General features: G+C 38.3%; 2 protein-coding genes and 1 pseudogene across 3 annotated transcripts; 1 reads left to right on the forward strand and 2 right to left on the reverse strand.

Annotated features, from left to right (window-relative positions):
- Nucleotides 1–3,141: 3,141 nt before the first annotated feature.
- On the reverse strand, nt 3,142–4,986 carry LOC122060828. Its single transcript, XM_042623920.1, has 2 exons — nt 3,615–4,986; nt 3,142–3,527 (listed from the first exon to the last, which is right to left on the reverse strand). The coding sequence occupies exons 1-2, from the start codon at nt 4,984–4,986 to the stop codon at nt 3,142–3,144; spliced, it is 1,758 nt and encodes a 585-aa protein (XP_042479854.1).
- A 5,534-nt stretch (nt 4,987–10,520) lies between these two features.
- Nucleotides 10,521–19,216, forward strand: LOC122061959 (25.3 kDa vesicle transport protein-like). Of its 2 annotated transcripts, none has more exons than XM_042625552.1 (7): nt 10,521–10,716; nt 12,733–12,848; nt 13,031–13,223; nt 15,140–15,300; nt 15,413–15,559; nt 16,493–16,569; nt 18,752–19,216. In XM_042625552.1, the coding sequence occupies exons 3-7, from the start codon at nt 13,036–13,038 to the stop codon at nt 18,833–18,835; spliced, it is 657 nt and encodes a 218-aa protein (XP_042481486.1). In that variant the 5' UTR covers nt 10,521–10,716; nt 12,733–12,848; nt 13,031–13,035; the 3' UTR covers nt 18,836–19,216. The 2 variants fall into 2 exon arrangements, with proteins under 2 accessions (XP_042481486.1, XP_042481487.1); XM_042625553.1 differs by lacking the exon at nt 10,521–10,716 and adding an exon at nt 10,741–10,987.
- A 3,563-nt stretch (nt 19,217–22,779) lies between these two features.
- On the reverse strand, nt 22,780–23,906 carry LOC122060829 (annotated as a pseudogene).
- Nucleotides 23,907–24,627: the final 721 nt, after the last annotated feature.

The raw sequence follows: 24,627 nt of genomic DNA on the forward strand, positions 1-24,627 counted from the left end.
AATTTGAGCTGACAACTCTCTACGCTCTTTGTGGACGTGTCACACACCTGGTTGATTTATGCCCTAACCTGCTCCAGCTTCAAGAGTCTCCGATCCAACTCCCTTACAAAGATGCTGCCACTCGGCCTCTATTCATAAACAATCGAAAGATCTGCATAGCCACTGATCCTTTTGCATATCCACCACCTACAGTGATCCATGTTTCAATGGTTCCCATTGGTGGCATCCTGTCACAAAATCAATTGGGACCATTGACTGCAGACTATGGATCCACACAAAAAAATGTTTGTACTCCAATGATGGTGGACCTACCCTTCCCAAAAAACTACCCCTCATCCGATGGTAACCCTGTTTTACCCCCTTCAAAATCTTACACCTGATGAGCTATTACTGTTGCAGCAGCTCTTCTCCATGGACCCAAAACCTGGCATCCCTCCTAATCCCTTTATGAACATGCTTAACACTCCACTTCTCCCTGCCCCAATCAGGTGTATTGTCCCATTTGCCGAGTTCACTAGAATAAACCCCAATACCACATCAACCATCCACGGACTGGGCTTGCCCCCTTTTACATCTGATGCAACCCGTACCTCCATACCACAAACACCCCTATCCCACAGAGGAACTCAACCCTTCCACCATCAACCCAAGCAGAAACAATCCCATGTGTCAATTCACAAAGGCTAAAATATCACAATCCAGTATGTTTTTAACCCACCTACACCACAGAACCCTAGTCCCATTAATGCCTTCAACACCTTTGGGAAGGGATCCTCTCGAACCAGGCCTTGCAAAAGGCCACAATTGGACATCTGGGAACAACCTCTTGTAGAGAGTGTATGTGACTTGGTAGCGGAAGCTATGGCACAAACCGATGGCCCAAACCGCTTTATGACCCAATTACTTGATCGGCTCAAGGGGAGGGATGGATCCAATGTTCACGCTAATACCCAGACTGTTGATGACACTAGTGACAAGGATGATACAAATTCTAAAGCTGGGGAAGCATCATATGAGAGGGAGGTGGCAAACACCAATCGAGATCGGGTAATCATTATTCACTGTTTCCATCCAAATTCCATTTATCTTTCATGTTTTTTTTTTCCTGTGTTCTCTTGAGCTTTGTATTATCTTGGTTTGATCTACATTTATGTTATATGCATAGACAGTTTATTCCCAGGAGTTGTTGCTCTTCTCCTTGCTCTCGATGATGGTGATTTTTTTGGAGAATCAATATCCACCTGAAGTTTAAGTTATTCTTCCATAGAACGATCAATGAAGACTCCCGACAAAGGATATTTTGTCACAATGGGTGGATATTGACCCTCTTTGTTGTTTTTGTCTCTCTCAGAGAGAATCTATTTTCCATATTTTGTTTGAGTGTGAACTATCATAAAAGGTCTGGGCATCAGGGACCCTCGGTTTCAAACCAAACCGTCTCCCATGCAACTCCATCAAGGAGTTAGTTTCCTTTTGTTTATCATTGGGTTTCATCCCAAAAAAAGAACTGAAATGGTTTTTTTCTGCACTAATAATTACATGTTATTTCATTTGGAACCACAGATATAAAACTTTGTTCCCCACTCATAAACCCGATGTCTCAAGGATCTTTAAGGAAATTGAATTTTGGATCGCGAACGGTATCAAAAACAAAAATTCAGAGGCCCAGGTGATATCAACTCCAACTCCTCTGTTAGCTCCTCTATCAAGCTTCTCACCTTTGCCAACTACCTCAAATATTCTTATCATCACAAGTTTCAGGGATGAAAAATCCAAACTGTTTGCATGGGCTTATGAGTTTATATATTAAAACAGCGATATCTTATGAGAAGCAAATTATGTGTTGACAGGAAAAAGTAGTGAGGCGGAGGCCCTAGGACTCCACCAAGGGATGGAACGGGCAAGAATGAACAATTGGGTCGTGGATCAAGTATGGAGTGATGCGGTGGAGATCGGTCTTCTCTTTACAAAGCTGCTCCAAAAACTTTTGGAGTTATGGCCTAGAACACTAGTTATGCTATGCCATGAAATGGAAACTCATCCTATAAAAAAAACTATAACTACTAGACTACCTATATCTAGACACCCGTCTCTAGCTTCCATTAAGTCTTTAGCTTATGAAACTATAACTACTAGACTACCTATATCTAGGTATAATCCAGCATGTAACTTGACTCCTATAAACTAATGTATGCTTTTCTTTTGCTGAAAAAAAAAAAAAAAATCAAGCATTACAAATACCAGAGAGTGGGTGGGTGGGTGGGAGGACTCAAACTCGAGACCAAGGCCCAAGCTGCTACGGCAAGCAGGCCCTTAACCAACTGAGGAGCTCAATTGTCCACCATGGCACCATATTGTATTTGACTAGTATTATTATCCATTGGAGTGGATAATCCTTGTTCATGTCTCATTATTATTTTTATTTTTAAGTAGAAACCCATGTTCATATTACATATATATTTCAGTAAGGACAAAGTTTCCCTTCATCGCACGCCGCATGATTCACCGCACAGTCCAAGGGTCCGAAAATCTTGCTCCCCCCCCCTCGAGTGGCTCTAGTCACTCGATTCACTATGAGTGTAGGGAGATTGGTCCTTTCAGTAAATCCTATATTTTACATATGTTTCTAGATCCTCTTTTGGATCATGACCTCCTGTAATGATCTCACACCATCATGATTTTCTACTAAATGGGTGAGATTGTTAAAGGAGGTCACACCCATTGTTAGTTAAAACGGGAACGGTAAAAAAACAGAGACATACGGTACGTGTTTTAAACAGATAAAAATGATAAACGGTACGGTCAAAAAAACAGGAAATGTCAAACGGACGGAAACGAACGGTACGAGTATTAAATGTGTAGTTTTCAAAAAAATGAAACCAAAAAAAGGGCAATATATCATCATATAATTTGAGAGATTATTGCTTGTATACCTGCATCTCATGTTCTAAACTACATCAACATCAAACATTCATGCATATATCATCCAAAATATAGCATCCAATGTAAATTCCAAATTAAAACTTAATACACCATATTAAAAAGACATGTCCAAAATATATAAAAAAAAAAAAAAAAACCATCCATCCATATCATCCAAGATGTCTAAAGAACTCAGTATCATTATAACAGGTCCAAAGATCAATGAGGAGACATTAAACTACATGAAGTAGATCCTCCATCAGCTCCAGTGTCAGATGGTTCAGGTTCCTCGTACGTCTGCTCAAGCCTCTTCATTTCAAGCTCAAAGTCTACTATAGGTAAGTCACCAAGATTGTCTAAATCAATAGGCCTTGAATCTTTATGTAGTTGGCTTTCATAGTTCTCCCTCATCATAGAGTTCATCCTGATGTACACCAAATCCTCTAGCATCTCTGGGGCTAATCTATTTCTTTTCTTTGTTTGTGCTGCATCCCAAGCACTCCAATTACACTCACAAGGAGAGGAACTACAAGGCTGACTCAAGATTCTACAAGCAATATTTAGAAGCACAGGAAATGCACTACCAACAAATTGCCACCAAATCCCTACAAATCAACATAAGTAAACAAATATAAGAATGCTATATTTAATTAAAAAAATACAATAATAAACTAATTAACAAAGTCACTTACTTGGATGATTAGTTTTCATCATTGTCTGCCCTGTCATATTGAACAACAATGGACTTTTCATGCGATAATCAATGACTTCTTGCATGAATTGCTCACGATCTTCTAAAGGAACCATGATATCCATAATAAATTCTTGTGCATTCATAAATTTAGTTCCATCAATATCAAGTCGACCACCAAACATAATAGAAGGATTCAAAAGTACACCAAAGAGATGAACATGATGAATAATGTTCTTCTCTAACCTAAATTGAAACAAATCCATTATGGCTAAATACTTCCCTCCATCCTTCTCCACAAATTTTCTCAATGTTTCTTTTGCCCTTTCTGTTGCTTCATATAAGTAACCTGCAGTAGAACCATCTGAATCAACAAGGCGAAGAATACGAATAAGTGGCTCCATGAAAGCAACAACTTCCTTTGCCCCCTCCCAAAATGTCTCTGATTGAATTATTCCAACAGTTCTCACTGCCATTTCAGCTTTATTAAATTGAAAGGCTCTCCACTCAGATGATGCAACAAAAAGCCTCAACTCATTCTCAACAACAATAAGAGACTGCAGCATAAAAAAATAAGTACCAAACCTTGTCTTGCAAGGCTGCTTGATATCTCTATTGTTGGTGAATTTTCTCATCAATGCTACAATACCTGTGTGCCTGTGAATATAATCCACTACAAGTTTTCCATCTTCTATAACTTCCCTCACCCATTTAACTTTTTTGTGAATATCTTTCAAAAGCAGATTAATCCCATGAGCAGCACAATTTGTTCTATATATATGACGCCATTTTCCAGACAACATATCACCACAAGAACAAAAGTTAGAACCATTATCTGAAATAAATTGCACAACATTCTTTGGTCCAACTTTTTCAATGACATCAGAAATTTCATTGAAAAGAAATGTGGAAGTTAATCTATTTATACCGCACTCAATACATTTCAAAAACACAGCACCCCCAGGAGAGTAAGCAATCACATTAACCCATGACCTCTTCTTTATGTCAATCCAAGAATCAGACATAATTGTGCAACCTGTGATATCCCATGTCGCCTTTATACTGCTAACATATTGCATGATTTCCGCTTTTTTTCCAGGAATCAAACTGGTCCGAAGATTGCTATAACTAGGTACAACATAACTTGTACCATAAGCACATGCACCCCTTAGCATCTCAATAAAAGAATTTGTCTGAATAACATTGAAGGAAATGTTATTATTGACAAAAAAATCAGTTACCAACATGTCCAATGATTTCTTGTCTTGCTTAGCAGCCATCTCTAGCATTGTGGGTTGATGTGCAACCCTAACATGAGGCATAGAAGGTGTGCTACTTGTGGAACCCATTCCACTTTCAAGAGAATCACTCATTTTCTTAGCAGATATACTCAAATTAAATTCTGCCAGGGCATCAGCTTGAATGTGCTCAGGAACTTAGGTGCAAATTTGAACATCATATCCAGGTTGACAAGCTAAATGAGCCTTCACTCGTGAAACACTCCCGGAATAATTAAGTCCACAATAGTTACATGTGAAACGGCCCAAACCACGTTGCTCTACATGTTCCCAAAATTTATCCTTAGGTCTCACCATTTTGCTTAAGCTCAGGTAGCTCAACTTTGAAATACCTACATAATATAATAAAACATCCTTTCCAATCTCAACAAATAGAATAAATAACGTATAACGAATGAACGATGAGTAAATTCCTTTCAAAAAAATTAAATCATAGATTAGTAAATGAAAAGAAAAAGGGATGTAAAATGCCAAATCGGATTAGTAATCAGAAAATAGAATTATAATACCCAATCAAAACTGATATAATAATTTAGATCTCAGCAATAATAACCCAACACAAGTAAGTAAATCGATTCAGCAATTAGAATAGAAGGAAATCAAATCTGGAAGCACAAAGGGCAGAATAGGGAGATATTAATTATCTCCAGATCAGCAGTAGGTATGGAAGGTCTTCCTTAGGATGATGAAAAACTTTTTACAATATAAGGTTGATCTTCTGTTCAGATCTCCTTATCAATTAATACCGAAGTTACAGAAAACAAGGTTTTACATACTTGATCAATGAAGGAGAAAGGAAAAAGATAAGAGTAAGGGAAAGAATAGGTCATTCAACTAGGAGCATTCTCTCAGCAATCATTGAATGGAACATAGTGTCACAGCAAGCTAACTTTATGTAGAATGTAATTTTGCATTTAACAATTAATGAACTGAATGAATAGGTTAACAAATTAGGAAAAATTCACAAGACCATACAGTCATTGAAAAATGAATCATTTGCATGACTTAAATTACATAAAATAGATAAAGATCGAATCGATTAGCTGAACCCATTAAGTTGGGACAAAACTGAAATTGAAATTTTCAGAACCCATGGTTTAGGTTTTTCCATATTTTTTTTGTTTTTACCCAAAATCGCATCTAGCAGATGCTATATTACAGAACAAGAGGAAGAAGAATAGTAGAGAGAGAGAGAAAGTACCTTCGATCTCTTTGAACCTCTACAATAGCTACTCGACAAAGACACACTGCCGCAGATTGGTACTGGCTCCTTCCTTTCCTCCGATTCTCTACCTCCAATTTCCGGTTAATTGGTACTGGCTCCTTCCTTTCTTTCACAAGCGATGACTGTAAGTCTACGGGGACCGGAGTCACCGGACTTGAGAGTCTTCTGAGTTCTTGCTACTGTCGATGCCCGAGCCCGACTTCCGACGACCTCCAACCTCCAACCTCCGACAACCTGGGATTAACCTTTCTCGACTTCCGACGACCTGTTCTTCCTCTTTTGCTCTGAGTTTTCTTCGATTGACAAACGGAGAAGAAGGGTTCAGATTCTGACCAACGGAGAAGAAGGGAGAGATTACGGGAGTCACGGACTCACCGGACTACAGCTACGGGATGTGATTTCAGAAATCAGAAATTCAGAATTAGGGATTTGGGGAAGAAAACGAATGGAAGGGATTTGGGGAAGAAATCAGAATTCAGAAATCGTAAAACATTTTCTTCAGTTTTGGGTTTTTTTTTTTTTTCTTTTAAATAGTATGACAAAATTCCTATTTTGCCCTTGCAAAATGTATACGCGTTTTAAACGTGTGTTTAAAACGTGTTTTAAACGTGTGTTTAAAACGTGTTTTAAACGTTTTATACTGCCGTACCCATTTTTTCCCGCATTGTATGGAAGCATACGGCAAAACGCGTTTTAAACGGTAAAAAAACGCGAACGAGTTTAAAACGCGTTTTAACTAACAGTGGTCACACCCAATGGATCGTGTGAGATTGTTGCAGGAGGTCATGGTCTATAAGAGTATCTGCCCTCCTTGTATATTGAGGTAAAGGGGTTGAGTCCTATTATGCACGCACATCTTTAACTCATGTGTCTTTACCAGAGAGAGAGAGAGAGAGAGAGAACTACCTGATTACTCACATTTGGGTTTCTCATTACCGAACTACCCAGTTGCTGTTTGGGTTTACAAAACTACCCAAAACAATAACTTCACTTCATTTTGCCATTTTTACCCCTAACTACCCCCACCTCTCCTTCTTCTATCACCTTTTCTGCAACCACGCTGCCTAATCCTCCTATAACCTCCCATCCCTCCCTTGCTCCCACCTTACCCCGCTTCATGTCCTTGTCGGCACTACCCATTGCCAGCAACACTTATCGTTGTCTGTTTCTTTTCCATCCGCTAAACTACGGGCCTGCCTTCTTTGAAGACGCTGCCAATTTCAAAATTTTCAATAACAGGTGGAGGGTAAGAGGAATAACACGAGATGGGGCAAGCAGGGAAGAAGAGGGTGTGAGGAGGGGTTGTAGGAAATTACGTGCAATGCGTATGTGCTTGTATGTTTCATTCAAGGTTCAAAATTAATAGAAAGCCCAAGCAACTTTCTCATGACATTATCCAGAATCCCAAATCAGAAATCCATCACTTTGCATGTTTTTAGAAAGCATTAAAAACCAAATTCCCTGAATCCTCTTGGAAGTATTCGACCTCCAATTTGAATGATTTGTTCAAATCTCTCCTTTCACGATCCATGGCCAAAATATGTCAGTAAATAACAGCAAAACCCCCAACAATAAGATGAATTATAAGTCGAGATCTATTAATCTGATATAGGAGAAGCTCTATGCTTCAGATATGGCTAAAGACCCATTTCCGCTTTGAATCCCGCTGATTTGTGAATCTTGATACACGCTCTGCTTCTCAAAATTTTGATCGGTTCCTTGTTGGAATTGAAAAATAACCATGATTTTTTAGTTCTCCAAGGATTATAGAGAATTGTTTCAAGTTCTTTATGTTGTGGGAATACATTCCAAATGCTTGTGCCTAATTATAGTATGCTCCATCGCAACATTGGCAATAATAGTTTCGCCGACCACAATGTCTCCAATCAGCCTGTACAACTCGTATATTAAATCTCCTTTTGGCATGATGAGTGCTCCTTTGACAATCTTCAATCGACATTTTTTTAGAGTATTTTTAATCCATCTTCATTGAACTTTCCCAAAGACAATATACTCTTTTGTAGGTCCTCCCCATTGGGAAAAAAAAATCATAGCCCTACCTAGATATAGAAACATAGCCCACGAAATACTCGATTCATCCTGAACCATCCCAGGAGAGTGGATATATGTCATACACCAGAAATTGTATTAATGATGCCATCAAATATAGTGACTCAAACATCTTCGATCCCTACAATTTTGCATAAGTGATCATTACCCATATAAACTTAACCACCACCACAAGATTGATATATATGGAACCAATCTCTTTGTGGTGTCACATGGAAAGAAGCACCTGAATCCAAAATTCATTGATGGGTCACACTCTCATCTGGAACCGTGGATATCACCACGCTATCATCAAACGAATCGTCATTTTCAACAATATTTCCTTGAGAATTTGTTGAAATAGGTGATGTATGAGAATCAAATTTGAAATGTTGTTGATTCTCCTTGGATTTACATTCCTTATGTAAATGACCCTTCTGGCCACATTTCCAACAATGACCATTTTACGTCGTTTTGATTTGGATCTTGACGATCGACTACCACTGGAACTTCTATCTGTGAGTTTGATTTGATCTGTTGAATTTTGATATCTTGAGTTTTGTAGAAGTTGAAAAAACCATACCGAAAAGTCGAGAAAACGTATGTTGATGCCGATAATGTGCTAACAATGCTTCTCAACCTTGGTCTCTGATACCAATTGTTGCGGAAGTACGTCTCAAATGTCTGTTGTAGACTTTGTCGCAGCATTGACGACAATAGCTTCGCCGACCACAGTGTCTCCGATCAGCCTGTACAACCCGCCTATTAAATTTCCTTTCGACATTATTGAGATGAAGACAATAAATCAATTCACCTCTCACATTTGTTTTGTTAGCACTAAATGAAAACCAAAGACAATAAAAAATGAGTAGGAAGTGTTGGCAAGATTTTTTGTTACCTCCCTCTGTTTTCCACTTACTCCATTTAATGCTTTTGACATGACATAAATGAAGTTTAGAGAAGAAGGGGCACCAGCCATGGTTGGCACAACCCCTATCTTCCAGGAAGAAATTGGAGAAAAGCGAGGTGGCTACAGTACTTACCACAACACATAAAACGTGGTGAATGATTTCTTTCCTTTGCCTATAAATAGGAAGGGGTATAGGTGTTGGTGTATTATGTCTTGTATTCCGTCGCAGTTTAATCCAGGGAGTACTGGTGCAGCACCTAGACAGCCAGGACGGTGGTCCCGCTAGCCGGTTAGCGGGCCGTGGGGGTTGCAAGGGGGGCAGGAGGCCCCCCTGCATGCAGGGGGTGTAGGGGGGCGTAGCCCCCGCTCGAATTTTTTATTTGAGGGCAATTGTAGTTTAATCCGGATTAGGGCGACAATTGTAGTTTAATCCGGATTAGGGCGACAATTGTAGTTTAATCCAGATTAGGGTTTTTTCTCGTTATATATTTATAGCGAGGGTTTCTTTCTCTGTAATGCAAGCAATACTGAGAGGTGTGAGGACGAGCGCTGTAACCCTATTCTCCATTGATAGTGAAGCAGGATCTCATCTCACCGGGGACGTAGGCAACCTTGCCGAACCTCGTAAAATCCGTGTGCATTGTTTGTTTTTTTTCCATTATCTTCTGCATCGTTTTAGGGTTGCATTTCTACAATAGGAGCTCAGGGTGAGATACAAGATAACCAATAATGTGAACTGGAGCTTGAGACTTTCTCTTGAGGTGTTCTTATTTTTGGGTTTGGGATTTCACTTGTAGGGGTTTTCACTTGGTGTATGTACTCTTTGTAATTGCATTCTAGAGATGTTGATGAGAGTTGTACTGCGTGATAAAGTTCCCTTGTTGGGTGGGTCCCATGTATAGTGTTGTAGGTGCAAGGTGTGTGGATCGTAATTTTTCCTTGCATTAGTGAAAAAGGAAGTGAGCTCCATGATATTGCCTTGTGGATGTAGGCAACCGTGCTGAACCACCTAAATTATGTGTCTCTACATCTTTTACTTTTTCGTGTTTGTCTTAATTACACGATTCGATTCCATACATAACCATCATCAATGTAAAACATATTTCAGCAACACTTTAAATAGAAGCAAGGTTGGCCGGAGTGGTCACATGGAAGGTGATCTAAGTAGGGGGAGGTGGAGGATTGTAGGAGGGTAAAAATGATAAGATATATCATCAGTTGAGTGAAAGTTAGGGTTGTTTTGAATCAAATTTATTGTATTTTTATTAACTGAAATAGTTTTATGAATAGAAACTTAAAAATGGATAATAATGTAATTTTGCTAAAAAAAATCTCATGTGCGACTTGCAGGCTGGCAGCCACCCCTGGTCCTAACTCCTAAATAGACCGCCACCATACTGCCGCGTAACAGCACATAAAAATTGTCAAAATCAAACCAGATCTAGTCTCTGGTCTGGCTTTCCATCTGTTCATTTTATTTTATTATTATTTTTTTTACTTTCAAGAGAGAAAATTTGAAAAAGCATCGACCCTAGACGAAATCCTTGTAGCGATCTCACCGGATCCGATCTCACCTAGTCTTTTCATCTGTCGTCATCTTTGCGGTTCCTCCGGCGCATTGGTATGCTCCCTCTCTCTCTCCCCCTCCGCTGTAACGTTTGTCTGCTTAGGCCCAATTAATTTCTGGCGGTTCCGACTCTGATCTCCCCGGCAAACTACTTTCTTTTGAGCAGATCTCTCTCTCTCCCCCTCCTGAGAAGCGTTTGAAAATGAGGGCTTAATTGGGAAATTGGGAATGAGGGCTTCTGTGGTCAGTCGGTGTTTCATTGGGTGGATGAAGAGCTATGAATAATCTGATTACATTTACGATCTCATACACGCATCTAATTTAGGTCATGGCTATGCTGAATTGAATTGATATTTTAGATTACGTTATATGGGAGTTTTTTCAATCCCCTTGAAAAATATTGGTAATTAGATCATCTTTTAGCCTTGTACCCTGATTCACTGGGTTACTCTGTTGGCATTACTTGTCTCCTTTCTTGGATTAGTCGTGAAGCAGAAACTCAAACTGCAAAATCTGGACAGTTGTTATTTTATTGGCAATGACCATTTTGTATTGCTTCATGACTACATCAAGTTGTTCACTTCCCCTGCAGGTTTAGCATGGAAGACTAAGATTGTTGACAATAGGTCTGAGTTCACAATCAATTATTGAAAGCAAATCCTAATCGGATCCCCCCACCCCCTCTTCTTTTTTCCAGCTGTATGAATGTCTGGGAGACGATTTTCTTAACTGAATTTCAGATATGCTTTTCAGAATCTAGACCTGTGACTCAGGCCTATATGGGTGCATCAAAATACTGCCCCTGTTTTTTTCTTCTGTAGAAACATTAGAGACTGTTTGGGTTCTATGGTTCATTGTGGTTTGTGGCATCTGGGTTTATAAGTTCGGGTTGGATGCATTAGTAATATCTTCTTTCCAACTGTACAACTGGAGCACATAGAATTTGGTCTGCACTAAATTTTCGAAAAGAAAGTAGCTCTTCCTTACCTTCAAACTCGCTGAATTGTAGAAAAAAAAAAAATTGTTTCCCAACTTATTTGCTTATTGCTAGTATATATTTCCTTTGTATCTTGGTCGTGTCCCCAGCTATCTCTTTGCCTCAATTTTGGCTCCAGGGTCTAACAGGAGGATAAAGTTGTGATGGGACTTTAGATTTGAGAGTTAGATGAAAAATGCAGTGGAAGGGATACTGTTGTGATGGGACTTTAGATTTGAGAGTTAGATGAAAAATGCAGTGGAAGGTGCTCCCTTGTTAATGTTTCTGTAGCACTTATTTGTGGGAATTGGAATTGGATTATGTTGATAAAGAACTTATTAATGTATTGCAGCTAACTGGTAACATGAGTATGCTCAGCCTGTTGGGGCACGAGTCTTTTGACTTGAGAATGTGTGAATGGTTCACTCCTTTCTTAAGGCACATCATGAGTCTGATAGACCAAAAATCAGCAATTTATAATCATACATATAGATAGTGGATGGCAAACTTTATTTACATGGTTCGGTCAAGGAAGCCTTTCTTTGATGGTCCACATTTTAAAGGCCGTGTGGAGGCATCCTTTGGTCAGATTGACCTTATGATTGGAAGCCCAGACCTTGGATTAGCCGCATGCCAAATTTTGAGTGTCATCTCCACCATATAGCCCATCATGTCGTTACTTTCACGTCTTGGTAATAACAGTTAAACTAGAGTTGCTCCAAAGTTGCAAAGGTTGAATATTCAACCATTTTTTGAAACTTTATTTCTCTACATTGAAGTGTAGGAATCTGGCTGACAATTACCATTGGATAGCTGCTGAGAGATGTCATGTAGAAGATATCTGGAACATAAAGGAAATGCTTCCTTTATGGGCCATTAAGGAAACCTTTGCCCACATATATATTAAATATAAATGAATTTAATTCTTTTGTTTCATTAGTCCATAATACTAGATTACTTAGCTATTCATTGTTACAAACTAGATAATATTGATTTATCTTGAATTCTTGATCTACTGTCCCATCTAATTCAGTGCTACACATTCATTGTTGTGACGCATGAAAATGCATTTTTGATGATGGAATGTCCTTCAGGTTTTGATGATCTGTTTCACATTTGAGATATTAGAGTTGCATTTTACCAAGTTTTTGGCACTTGGCCTGTGACAGTTTGAAGTTGATACAGCCTGGGAGAGATATTCACACTACAGGTAAGTACAGTTGGTAACAAAAATCCTGGAGATAGAACATGTCTTCTCCATTTTCCTTGTATCTGTTAAATTTCAAATTGCTTGAGCTAGAGCTAGATTACTTATATAGCTATCAGTTCATTCCAAATTACTGCTGATGCTTTTATTCATATTGTGCGTTGTGTATCTCTGAACTGTAACAGTAAAGATGGTGAAGCTGACAATGATAGCTCGTGTTACTGATGGTCTTCCCCTGGCAGAAGGACTTGATGATGGCCGTGATGTAAGAGACACTGAATTCTACAAGCAGCAGGCCAAGGCTTTGTTCAAGAATCTGTCAAAGGGCCAGAGTGAGGCTTCAAGAATGTCTATTGAAACTGGTCCTTATGTTTTTCAGTATCCTTTAAAATGTGTTCAAATTGATGCTCTTATTCTTGGTTATTTTTGTTTCCCTTTGCACATGTGGTAGGCTGATTTAAATCATTTTAATTCTCACTTTATGTTAAATAGTTTCAATCTTTTTATTGAACTGGTTGCATTTAGAATAACTGACTGGAGAAATTTGTTCTCCTTACATATATCCATATGCACATGTTATCAGAAAGAACTGGAAATAGTTTAAGCATTATGCGATTTGGAATAGTGCCTTGCACTAACCTGTTAGGAAAGATTTGGGAAACAAACCCATAGGACAGAATTACAGTGAACATGATTTAGAGAACAATAGGGCAGAATTAAAGGTGATAAGTTACTAAAGAACCATCCACGGGTGACGCTGAAAACTGGTGTAGGCTTATACCTGTTGTACTTTTGGCTAAAAATCATAGGAAACCAATGGTTAAACTAAGAGTAAAGAAGGGGGACAGAAAATCAGAACTTAAGGAAACCAGAAAATAGTAACTTTTCAAAACAAGAATAACTTCTAAGTTCCAGATCTGATGTACCTGCAATTCTGAACAAGTGTAGACCCAGTAGAGGGCGGCAAACTTATCAAATTTGGGATTAATTCAATGGTTGGATTGGATGGAATCTTTGATGGAAGTCTTTGATCAAAGAGTGCAGAAACTGCTATTGCAAGGACTGAAACTGAGAAATAAAACTAGCAGGATATGAAGTGAATAATAACTGAACTAAATCAAACAGTATGGAGAAAAAGATGTAAGAATCAAACCCACAAAAAAGTTTCAGATTACATTGACATTTATCCTCACATACACCATGTATCTTGCTGAAACTGAAGTAAAGATGGAGGGTAAGGAGAGGGAAGAAGGGATATCCGGAATGACCTGACTTCACCACCAAGGCCTGTGGGAGGCTTCACCACCTTGGGTTTGCTGCTGAATCACCACAGTAGCATGCATCTCATGAAAAAAACTCAGAGGAATAGCCTAAACCATGGGGTGGGTTGCCCATCTTGTATTTGTAAGATATAGCAATAAGCAATTAGAGAGCAGAACCCTCCATGTGAGGGAGGGAATTATGCAGCGAAGTATCTTCTAAATCTGCTAATACAAGAATAGAAAGGCTAATTACTAAAAAAACAGTCAACTTAAAATAGAAACTACCTTACTAAGACTTAATAATTAAATGGTATCACGACATAGAAACTAAGATAGTCAGAATCTACTAGCAGAATCCAGTCAGCATGACTTGATCTCTTTTCCACTCAAAATACGCATGGGGAGCCCACACATAACCATGAGTAATCTTTTGGAAGTCCACTAAAGAGTGCTAACCATCGGACTTGTTAGAACCAGGTTCTGGACTGTTTTTGGGTGTGGTTCTTTCTCCTCCTATGCCTGTTCCGTTTGAGCTCTGCATCAAAACCTGTTTAGGTTTTTTGCTGTGTTGCGCAAAAGATGGCTCCTGTAACCAGGGTATCTGGTCGCCCATGCCATTTTCCAAGACAATTTTTGTTTTTTCTTGGATATTCAATTTTTCATGTACTGTATTTGGGAATTGTTGGAATAAATAATGTATGCTTATTGCTTAATAGGGATTTGTTGCTAATTGACCAAGTTCTGACCCATTGCTTCTCCACTAGCTGTAGTCTAAACTATCATGTATGTGTCTACACATTCCCCCATTGCATGTAGACATGTATATGAATAAGATGTACATCAATTAGAAACATGTTGTCCTGAATTATATGGACAAATATTCAGTTGCCCTCTCTTTTATCATCCCTTACTTTTCCCTTTTCCTTCTTCTGGAAACAGGAAAGCTTCAATCGCAGTATAGGGGTTTCCCTTTGTTTTTCCTGTCAAGTTCAACTTGTTGAAATTTAAATTTACCTTGACCAATATTGACAGCTATATTATTGAAGGCCATGTATGTTATTTGACAATGTGTGATCGGGCGTATCCAAAGAAACTTGCATTTCAATATTTAGAAGACCTCAAAAATGAATTTGAGAAAGTCAATGGGAATCAAATTGACACTGCTGCCAGACCGTATGCCTTTATTAAATTTGGTAATTCGTTGTACTTATTGTTACATGCTCTTTACATTTACATGCTTATGTCATCTGCTTTTGCTCATACTTATTATATTGTATTGGATTTTCTTCTATTTCTGTTTGGAAGATACATTCATACAGAAGACCAAGAAATTATATTTGGATACACGTACTCAGAGGAATCTTTCAAAGTTGAATGATGAACTATATGAAGTACACCAAATAATGACTCGAAACGTACAGGAAGTTCTTGGTGTTGGTGAAAAATTGGACCGTAAGTTCAATTTTATCTGTTTTTGATGGTTTTAATTATTTACATTCTTAGAAGAATAAAGCATCATGGTAATGAAAAATAATGTCAGGTTGACGAATATTTCCTTCTAGAACTTTCTCCTACTTGATGAAAATTGTCTTTTGTTAAATTACTATTATTTAGTGGCTCTTCCAGATACGTTACTTTATGAACTTTAAATGGGAAGAATTTTGCATCAATATAAAGATGCTCAAGTTTTATGTACTGATTCAGGACTGAGTATGGTTGCTAACTTGTTAAGATGATTTTGCAAATTTTATAGAATGGATTACCAGTATTCCCTATTCAATTATAGCTAACTTGTAGCAGACAGGCATGCCTATGTTAACTTATGAGATCTACTCATCTACTAGGGTGCCATGTTTCCTTTTTCATCCCATTTGGTGGAATCACCACTCTATGCAACTAGCTCTTTAGCTTCCTTAATATTCTCCGTGACCACTTTTTGTACAAAGATGATGAGACAATTAGGTCAGCCACAATACTTCATCTGATACAGAGTGTTACCTAGACTGGGATAATTATTTTTCTTGGATTTGCACATCTCCTATTTGATTAAGTGGTCTCTCTTCTGTTTCGCCTGGTTCACTCAAGAAATCCATTTGAAACTCAGTGAATATACTGAGCTTTCCAGGAAACTTGAACAGGGCCATTTAGTATAATGAGAGTTATGAAAGGTTGCCTTTGCCCAAATAACTATCTTAACGATTGTTTTGATGGAAGCTTCTTAAGTTCTGTGGATTATACCATGTGAAATATGTTGTCTAGTTAAATTGTTCTAGTAGTTTTCTATTGATTTTTCAAACAGAAATGCATGTTATCTTTCTGTTATATATTATCATGGATCATATTTAAACTCTTATGTGACATCTGTTCCTATATCCAATTTTGTAGAGGTTAGTCAATTGTCAAGCCGGCTTACCTCTGAATCTCGCATCTATGCTGATAAGGCAAGAGATCTAAATCGACAGGTGAACACTATTCAACTATACCATTAGCTTTGTCAGTGAAAGCTTCCTGAGCTGGTTAAATACAACTTTGTGGGTGGACTATATATTCTCCTAACCCTGAACTGGATGGTTATGACATTGCATTCATTTGCTGTGTTATGAAATTGCTGGATATTTGGTCAGTGATGATGATATTGAGAATGCCTCTTCTAGTTTTTGCTCTATCAATATTTATTCTATAGATTTAACAATCAGCTAATAAAAGAACTTGTAAATAAGATATTGAGGATGCCTCTTCTAGTTTTTTCTCTATATTTAATCTATAGATTTAACAATCAGCTAATAAAAGATCTTGTAAATAATTTGCTTCTTTACATGTGAGCATATGAGCTTAAATCTCAGGATGTGATAAAGGTGTTAGTCAAGATCTGGTTTGCATTCATGATTCATGAGATGTGACCGTTCTCATATGAGCGTAGTACCCCTGTTAAATTTAAATTGGAATAAGTTATGGGCCCCAGAAACACTCTTACTCTGGTCCTACTTTAGTCAGGGGCAAGTATGCTCAAATCTTTTTACTTGTCAGAGGAGGCTGGGAGGGGAGGGGTAAGTGTTGGGTTAAGTATCCATCTAGTATCTCCATGTACATAGTCGAACTAAAAAAGGCAAAAGAAAGCACAGAGAGTTGGGGATAATTCTTATTCTTCTATTTGCCTATTCTAGTTGGGCTCATTCTAGTTGGGCTCCTTTTCTGCAGGTTTGAACTCAATTTGCATGCTTACTAACCCATATGACAACTCCAAACCCAAAACCAACCGTTTGTGATTCTTAATGATGATGGTTGTTGATCAGTTAAAAAAAAGAATGAATAAATAAATAAATAAAATATGAAAGAAAAAACAAAAACAAAAGAAGATTATGAATTGGTGTTGGAACGATGAAATTGTTGCATGGTTCCTGACTAAACTTGGCACCATAACAACAGCTGCTTAGTGCAATTGGTGAGCTGTGGTGGGCGAAAAAACCCACGCTCACTGGGAGTTCTCGAGTTCGAGTCTTCTGACTGTTATCTAATTCCCCTCCCTACCTAAAAAAAAAGGCACCAGATCTTAGTGGAAAACAATTGATGTTGATAGTTGATTGGCTTGCTACCATCTAGAATGTTGTTCAGTGCTGGGAAACCGGCCCCTGGTGGGGTGGGGGGGGGGGTTGTGTCGAATTTCTTTGTGTGCTTCTATAATAGCAAAGATGAGATCGTGTTTTTATTCCCAAATTAAATGAAAAAATATTGTTGAAAATTTTACTTTTGTACAGCATTTGACATATCTAATGAATCGAGAGGGGATATAATAATGTCAAGCTTATCTAAGTAAATAACTTGAGGGATTGAGTTCCCTATGGCGCAATGGTTAAGTTGCATTATTGCAACATGTTGATCACATGTTCGAAACTTGGAAACAGCCTCTTCTGTGAAGCAGGGGGTAAGGCTGTGTACATTTTCCCCTCTCAAACCCTGCAGTAGCGGGAGCCTATTGTACTGGGTTGCTCTTTATTGAGTTCCCTGTCCAACTGCGTAGTGTATGCTAGTGCCTCCCTAGGTCTATCTCTCAACTCTCCCAATAGGGTCAGATATGTCATTTCATAGGTGGGAGGAGAGATATAGACACATAGAGGTGGTAGCGTACACTACGCAGATTGGCAGCATTCTTTCTCCCCTTACATAAATATGAATATGAGCAAGACTATCAGACTGAATTGTCCATTTGATTTTTGAATTAACTGTGACTATGCCTCCCTCTCCCTTTCAGGATTTGCACATTATTAGATTGATTTACTTCTTGTCTTGTTGGAATTCAGTTTAATTTATAGACACAAAGGATTCAGAGGGGAACCACTGTCCTTAATATGAATATTTATCTAACCCTGATCTGGAATTACTCGCTAAATTTGCTCTTAGATGTTGGCAGTCTTTGAACTGGGCTACATACTGACGTGCAAGTGTTTGAAGAACTAGTTCCAATGGTTTGTAAAAAGTTGTGATGACAAGATATTGTCACTTCTTTGTGAGATCTTAAGATATTATCACTTCAGGATCTTGGTTTCTGTTCCATTTATAGCAAATACACTACTGCCTTATCATTATTTCAACTATTGTCTCATACATCTGTCAGGATATATGTTTGATGAACAGCCCTAATTGCAGGCTTTGATTCGGAAGTGGGCTCCTGTTGCCATCGTGATTGGAGTTGTTATCCTTCTATTTTGGGTCAGAAAGAAGATCTGGTGATTGCACCTCTTAAGGAATTTCAGGTAGTTCCTGCTCAGACTTGCCCGATTTTGGTTATTCACATGGTTTGGCGGGTATCGTTGACATTGCCATCAAGAGGCTACAGAATGGGTCTCACCCATATCGGACACTTCCATCGTGTTACCAAGTCCTATGCAAGCCTTTGCTCATGAAAGAACCCGTGGATGTGAGGACTAAGAAGTTTTGCAGGTGGGAAATTGAACTGAAAACAGTTAAGTGAATTGATTAATTCTTTCAAAATTAGTGAAAAGCAAAATTATTGGTAGTTTACTATGTTGATACAAAATCTAATGAGGGTTCTTCAAAAATAATCTTGTAGAAGTTTTATTTACATTGGCTTATTACCAATTGTCATGGCAACCATTGATTTTGTGGACATGAGTAGTTAGGCAAAACCATTTCAATCAAGGAACAAAGGCGATTGATTCGGGGAATTGTGACTTGTGTCAATTGACACAAAGTCCTTAATTATAATAGTAGGGTTAGGGTTATCAGAGATTACAATGACAGGCAATTCTACCCTTATACCCACATTACAATACTCTCCCTCAAGTTGGTACATGGACATTATACATGTTTAACTTCCATAAAATAGGATAATTTTTTTTATTACTGAATCTCTTTGTAAGAACATCTGTTAACTGATCCCCACTTTTCACAAAAGGAATGCGAATAAGGCCTTGCTCCAATTTCTCATTAATAAAATGTTTGTCAATCTCTACATGTTTTGTGTGATCATGTTGATATCATGTTAATTTGGGAGATTGTGATTTATGTCAATTGACACGGAACCCTTCTTTATTTATAATAGTAAGGTTAGGCTATACCCACAATACAACAAAAACATTTATGTGATTGGGGCCTTTTTCCTAACTCACTAGAGCTTCTCTTAAGTTTCTCAGTTTGTATTCTTTTTCTCCTTTTATGCTGTTTTGGGTGCTTTCCTAGTAAAAAATGGGAGAAGAGAATGGTGACGGAGAGGAAAAGTGAGGAAAGGGGTTTCCGTTATGATATTTCTTGGTTGCATATGGAGTGCCCCTAGACTTTCCCAAGTTCTCTTTATCGTGGGGAAAGATTTCACAAAAATCCCTAGGAAACAAATAAAGGCAAGTACTGTAGTTTTGAGGATCAACTTTCCTGCCGGATATTCCAACTAACAAATAATAAGAAAAGTTGGCGGCATCGGCCATATGGTTTAAGCGATTAGTATCGGCTATGTATAAAAATGATTCTTGTATGAAAACTTGATTCTTTCTCAGCAATGTGGCCTCAAGGACTACATGAACCCAGATATCCTAGGTAACACAAGATTAGACATTCATGTAGAAACGCAACCCTAAAGCGATACAGAAGATAATGAAAAAATAAGAAAAACAATGCACACAGGTTTACAGGGTTCGACAAAATTGCCTATGTCCTTGGGTGAGATGAGATTTTGTTTTACAATCAATGGAGAATAGGGTTACAGCACTCGTCTTCACCCCTCTCAGTATTTCTTACAATATAGAGAAAGAAACTCTCATTACAAATATACAACTAAAAAACCCTAATTCAAAAAGTACAAAACTGCCTTCAAATAAAAAATCGGAGCAAGGGGCCTACACCCCATTATGCAGGGGTCTCTTGCCCCCCTTGCAACCTTCACTGCCCGTTAACCGGTTAGCGAGACCGTCGTTTTGCTTGTCGAGGCACCTGCACCAGTACTCCCTGGATTAAAGTATAACGGAATACAAGACATCGTACACCAACAATTCATACTCACACTTGCACTATTATCCGCTGGCTATCTCTTCTTGCCTTATCTCTTCGACTCTCTCTGTCCACCTCAACCTCTTCTACTAATAGAATTCCTCTAAAATTCAACCTTTCCCAGATTTTGATTAATTCTTCACGCTGGACACAAATCTCGGCCTATCCCATTACGAAAGGAGTTGGTATCGGATCGGGAGAAACGCTCGGATCAGATTGGTATCATTGGCAATTCCGATTCTGAGGCAATTCTGTATGGGTGGATTGATACGGACCAAGGGTAAAAAGGAAAATCATCTCTTGAATGAAAACCAGGGGTAAAAGTGTCTTATCCGACTTAATCTTTCCAATTTGGATCGATATCGGCCGATACCAATCCCAATCCTGATTCCGGCTTCTAAAACCCTGTTTCCTAGTTATAAAAGGGTTCTTGTAGTATTTTAAAAAAGGCTGTCTTCAAAGATTAAGCTTAATAATTTGGTTTCTAGGTTTATGAAGAACCCATCTCTATTGACGATGAAGGAAGAAAAAGAAGAAGATGATGAAGGAGACTCCCACTCACCGTCTTCACCTACATTACCTCCTGAAATATTCTTTGAGATCTTAACATATGTGGCTCTCGATGATCTTCTCCGGCGATGCAGATGGGTTTGCAGAGATTGGAATGCTCTCACATATAATTCTACGTTCAAGCAATTCCATTCCCAAAGAACACAATCAGTCTTTGGTTACCTCATTCAGTTCCTTCACAAAAATAGATATCATACCAGCTTCCTCTCAGTCTCTATATCAGCTCTCTCCCTAGAAATTAGGCAGACGGCTAACGTTAGGATTGAAGCCTCTTCTTATCAAGCACAAGGTCTAGTTTGCTGCATGGATATGATGCGTCACAACTCACCAAGGTATTGCTAATTTGTAAGTAGTTTCTTAAATATTTGGAATGAACAATTTAGCTTTTATTTAATTAGATTAGAAGATAGAATGATTCCTGGTTGCATAGAAGCCCACGACCGGGTAGTGGTCATTTTTTCCATTCTAACTAGAAATCAGATCCTCTGTAGCATTGCACGTCCTGCAGCGCAGATCCAAGGGCTGAGAACACCTTGGGATGCATGTCTAAGGGCTCCCAACCCTTCAATCTGTACTACACCCCCATGTAATACTATAGAGGACCTTGATCTTTACTAATTATATAGAAGAAAGAACGATACCTGCTGACACAGGTACACACATAACCACAGGGATGCAGAAAGAATGCTGCCCTCCCATTGGCCACATGTGCTGGTGTGTATTTGCCCCAAGTGGCGTTCCCTCGCCCTGCCAATTATATAATCCCAAAAATGATAGTTTTTCTAAGTCTTTTGTTATATGAACCATAACAATGATTAACCCCAAGCATGGTTTCAAGTATTGGTATCGTATCTGTTATACAGTTGTATCGTATCGGTATAGCCTAAGACTGATCTCTGATCCTTGATCGATCCGGATTGGTTACCCGTATCGTTTTAGACAAAAAAAAAGTAAAAAAAAAAGAAAGTACTTTTTTTAAAAAGCAAGGGGAAAAAATGACCGATGCACATAGATCCTCTCTAATACCAATCTGATCGGCAGAGATCGATACCCACACCGAGAACTAAATCCATGATCCCAAGGGGTAATTGACTTGATAATGGACCTTCACCTCAGGAAATATATGGTTTTGAGTTTGACTTCTCTTACTTCTTTAGGGCCACTCAGACAAAGTATTTAGTGCTCTTCACTGATTTCATTGAAAGCTATATGGTTCTCATTCATTCAACACTAGTATGAGCTGATCCCTTATACTCATTGTTCGCAAAGAAAAATAATAATAATAATAATAATAACAATAGTAATAATGGATTAATGAGTCATGGATGGGTTAACAATCTCTTTTTTTTTTTTTAATCTCTTTCCAACCAGTTTGAATGTTTTTCCTTCTTCTGATCAATTACAATTTGTATTAAAGAGTTAGCATTCTATTTTTGTGCTTCATATATGAGAAATGCATATTATTATTATTATTATTATTAGAGGAAATTACACTTCCCTCTCCTGTATGTTTCAGGTATTACACTCAGACCCCTGTGATGTTTATAATTACAATCGTACCCTATGGTGTTAATATTGTTAGAAACAAAAGTTAAATGACTTTTTTACCCCCTCTTCTTTAGCGACTTCTTCTTATCAACAGAAATGCTCTTTTGCTCTAGTACCAAATCCTCCACTGTTTCCTCACCAGTGGGCCTCAAAGGCAAATCAATCGAAATTTGGCCACTGGAAGCCAACATCAATAGCTCAGAATCATCCAGACCTTTAGCTGCCCCAAGACTACATCGTTCAGTTCCGTGTTTAGGGAGAGGAAAACTTAGACTGCTGAAATATTTAAAACCCATAAAATTCTTTATCTTCTAGTTTGTTTCTTCAATCTGAATATTCAGAAACAAAACATCTTAAATTCTTAGGAGAATCTTTGTCTTACAGTTGTGTTGGTGCAGCTGAAGCTACAGAGACGACCCTCTACTCCTCTGTAGAACCGGAAAAAGGGGGAGGACATGGATTTTGAGACCTTGACACACCGTTTTGAGCTCTTGGTAATTGACTTTGAGAAACAAAGCATCTAGGTTTTATTCAGCAGCTGTCATAGCTGAAGAAAATGGAACCAAATCCACGAATTTCATAAAAAAAAAATCAATTTTTTCATTAGAACTTTACATGGCTTCTCTATTGTACTCTCTGTACAAGTCTTTGATTGGATTAAAGCAATTACCTTGGGATGTAAGGCTTTGCAACCTCCACAATTAGGGGAGTAAAATCGACAATAACAAGCCTATCTCCCGCATTTGACAGTGCATGAACAAGTTCTTGCGCCGATTTAATCTCAACCATGTTGGGTTTAGGGGTCTTCTCCCACCATCTCATAGCTCGGTTGGCGCAGACTGATGCCTGTGATTGAAATTAGAGAACAAAAAAAAAAAAAAGAATTTCATTCACAACCCAGAGAACAGAATTGCTTAGAAATAAATTGGTCAAGAGAAACAGAGAAGAAGAAGACGCAGCAGCTATACATACGTTGACAGAGAACTTTGAAGTGCGTGAGAAAGTCCAATTGTCCAAAGCCCTCTGGTCTGAAACATCACCTTCCACAACAAACAGTCATAGGGGTTGCCAATAGGGAAAACCCACCTGCAGACTCGACTGGAGTTTTTACTCTTAGAAATGATGGCAGTCTTGTGATTTCAGACCAAAGATAGACCACTCTCTGGTCAACAAACTCGTCCATGGCGTCATGAAATTTAACTACTAGGCTTCTTGATTCTGGTAACTTCATCGTGATGGAAGGAGACCCTAACAATCCACGGTAGCAGAATAAACCCTAATTCTCCCATGGTTTCCCAAGAAAGAAGACGATAATAAGGGTTGAGGGTAAATTCGTCATCTCAATTGGACCAGGGGTATTTTGGTGTTTAACACAAATTTATAACACACTTAACGGTTTCTCACTCATAGTCAGGGTACGGTTGATATAATCTATAACTTAGAAGAGAAGAATTTGTAATTTCCTACTTCGTAGAGGAGAGTTGTGTAATACCTGAAACATACAAGGGAGAGGAGTGTAATTTTCTCTTATTATTATTATTATTATTATTATTATTATTATTATTATTATTATTATTATCTTAAATTTTCACTAACCCAATTCCGACAGGTACCATGTATGCAAGCCTGCGACAAAACAATGGACAAGAATTCCCAGCCCCAACACTCGTTATTACACTGAGAAAATGGCCATGGTGGTAAAGAAATCACATCCATTGCATTACAAGATCATTCGATTCTCACGGTCCAATAAGAAGAATTGGTGTTTTCTTTGTGAGATATTTGATTCCAAAAACTGGACATGGAGGGTGTGTTTGGAGATCAATTTAAAAGCACCTGGTTTTGTTCTAGATCCTGAGGTTCTTTTGTATGGTTCCATTCACTGGTTAACCTCTGATCAACCA

This window comes from Macadamia integrifolia, chromosome 14, assembly GCF_013358625.1.
Source record: "Macadamia integrifolia cultivar HAES 741 chromosome 14, SCU_Mint_v3, whole genome shotgun sequence".
NCBI lineage: Eukaryota > Viridiplantae > Streptophyta > Magnoliopsida > Proteales > Proteaceae > Macadamia > Macadamia integrifolia.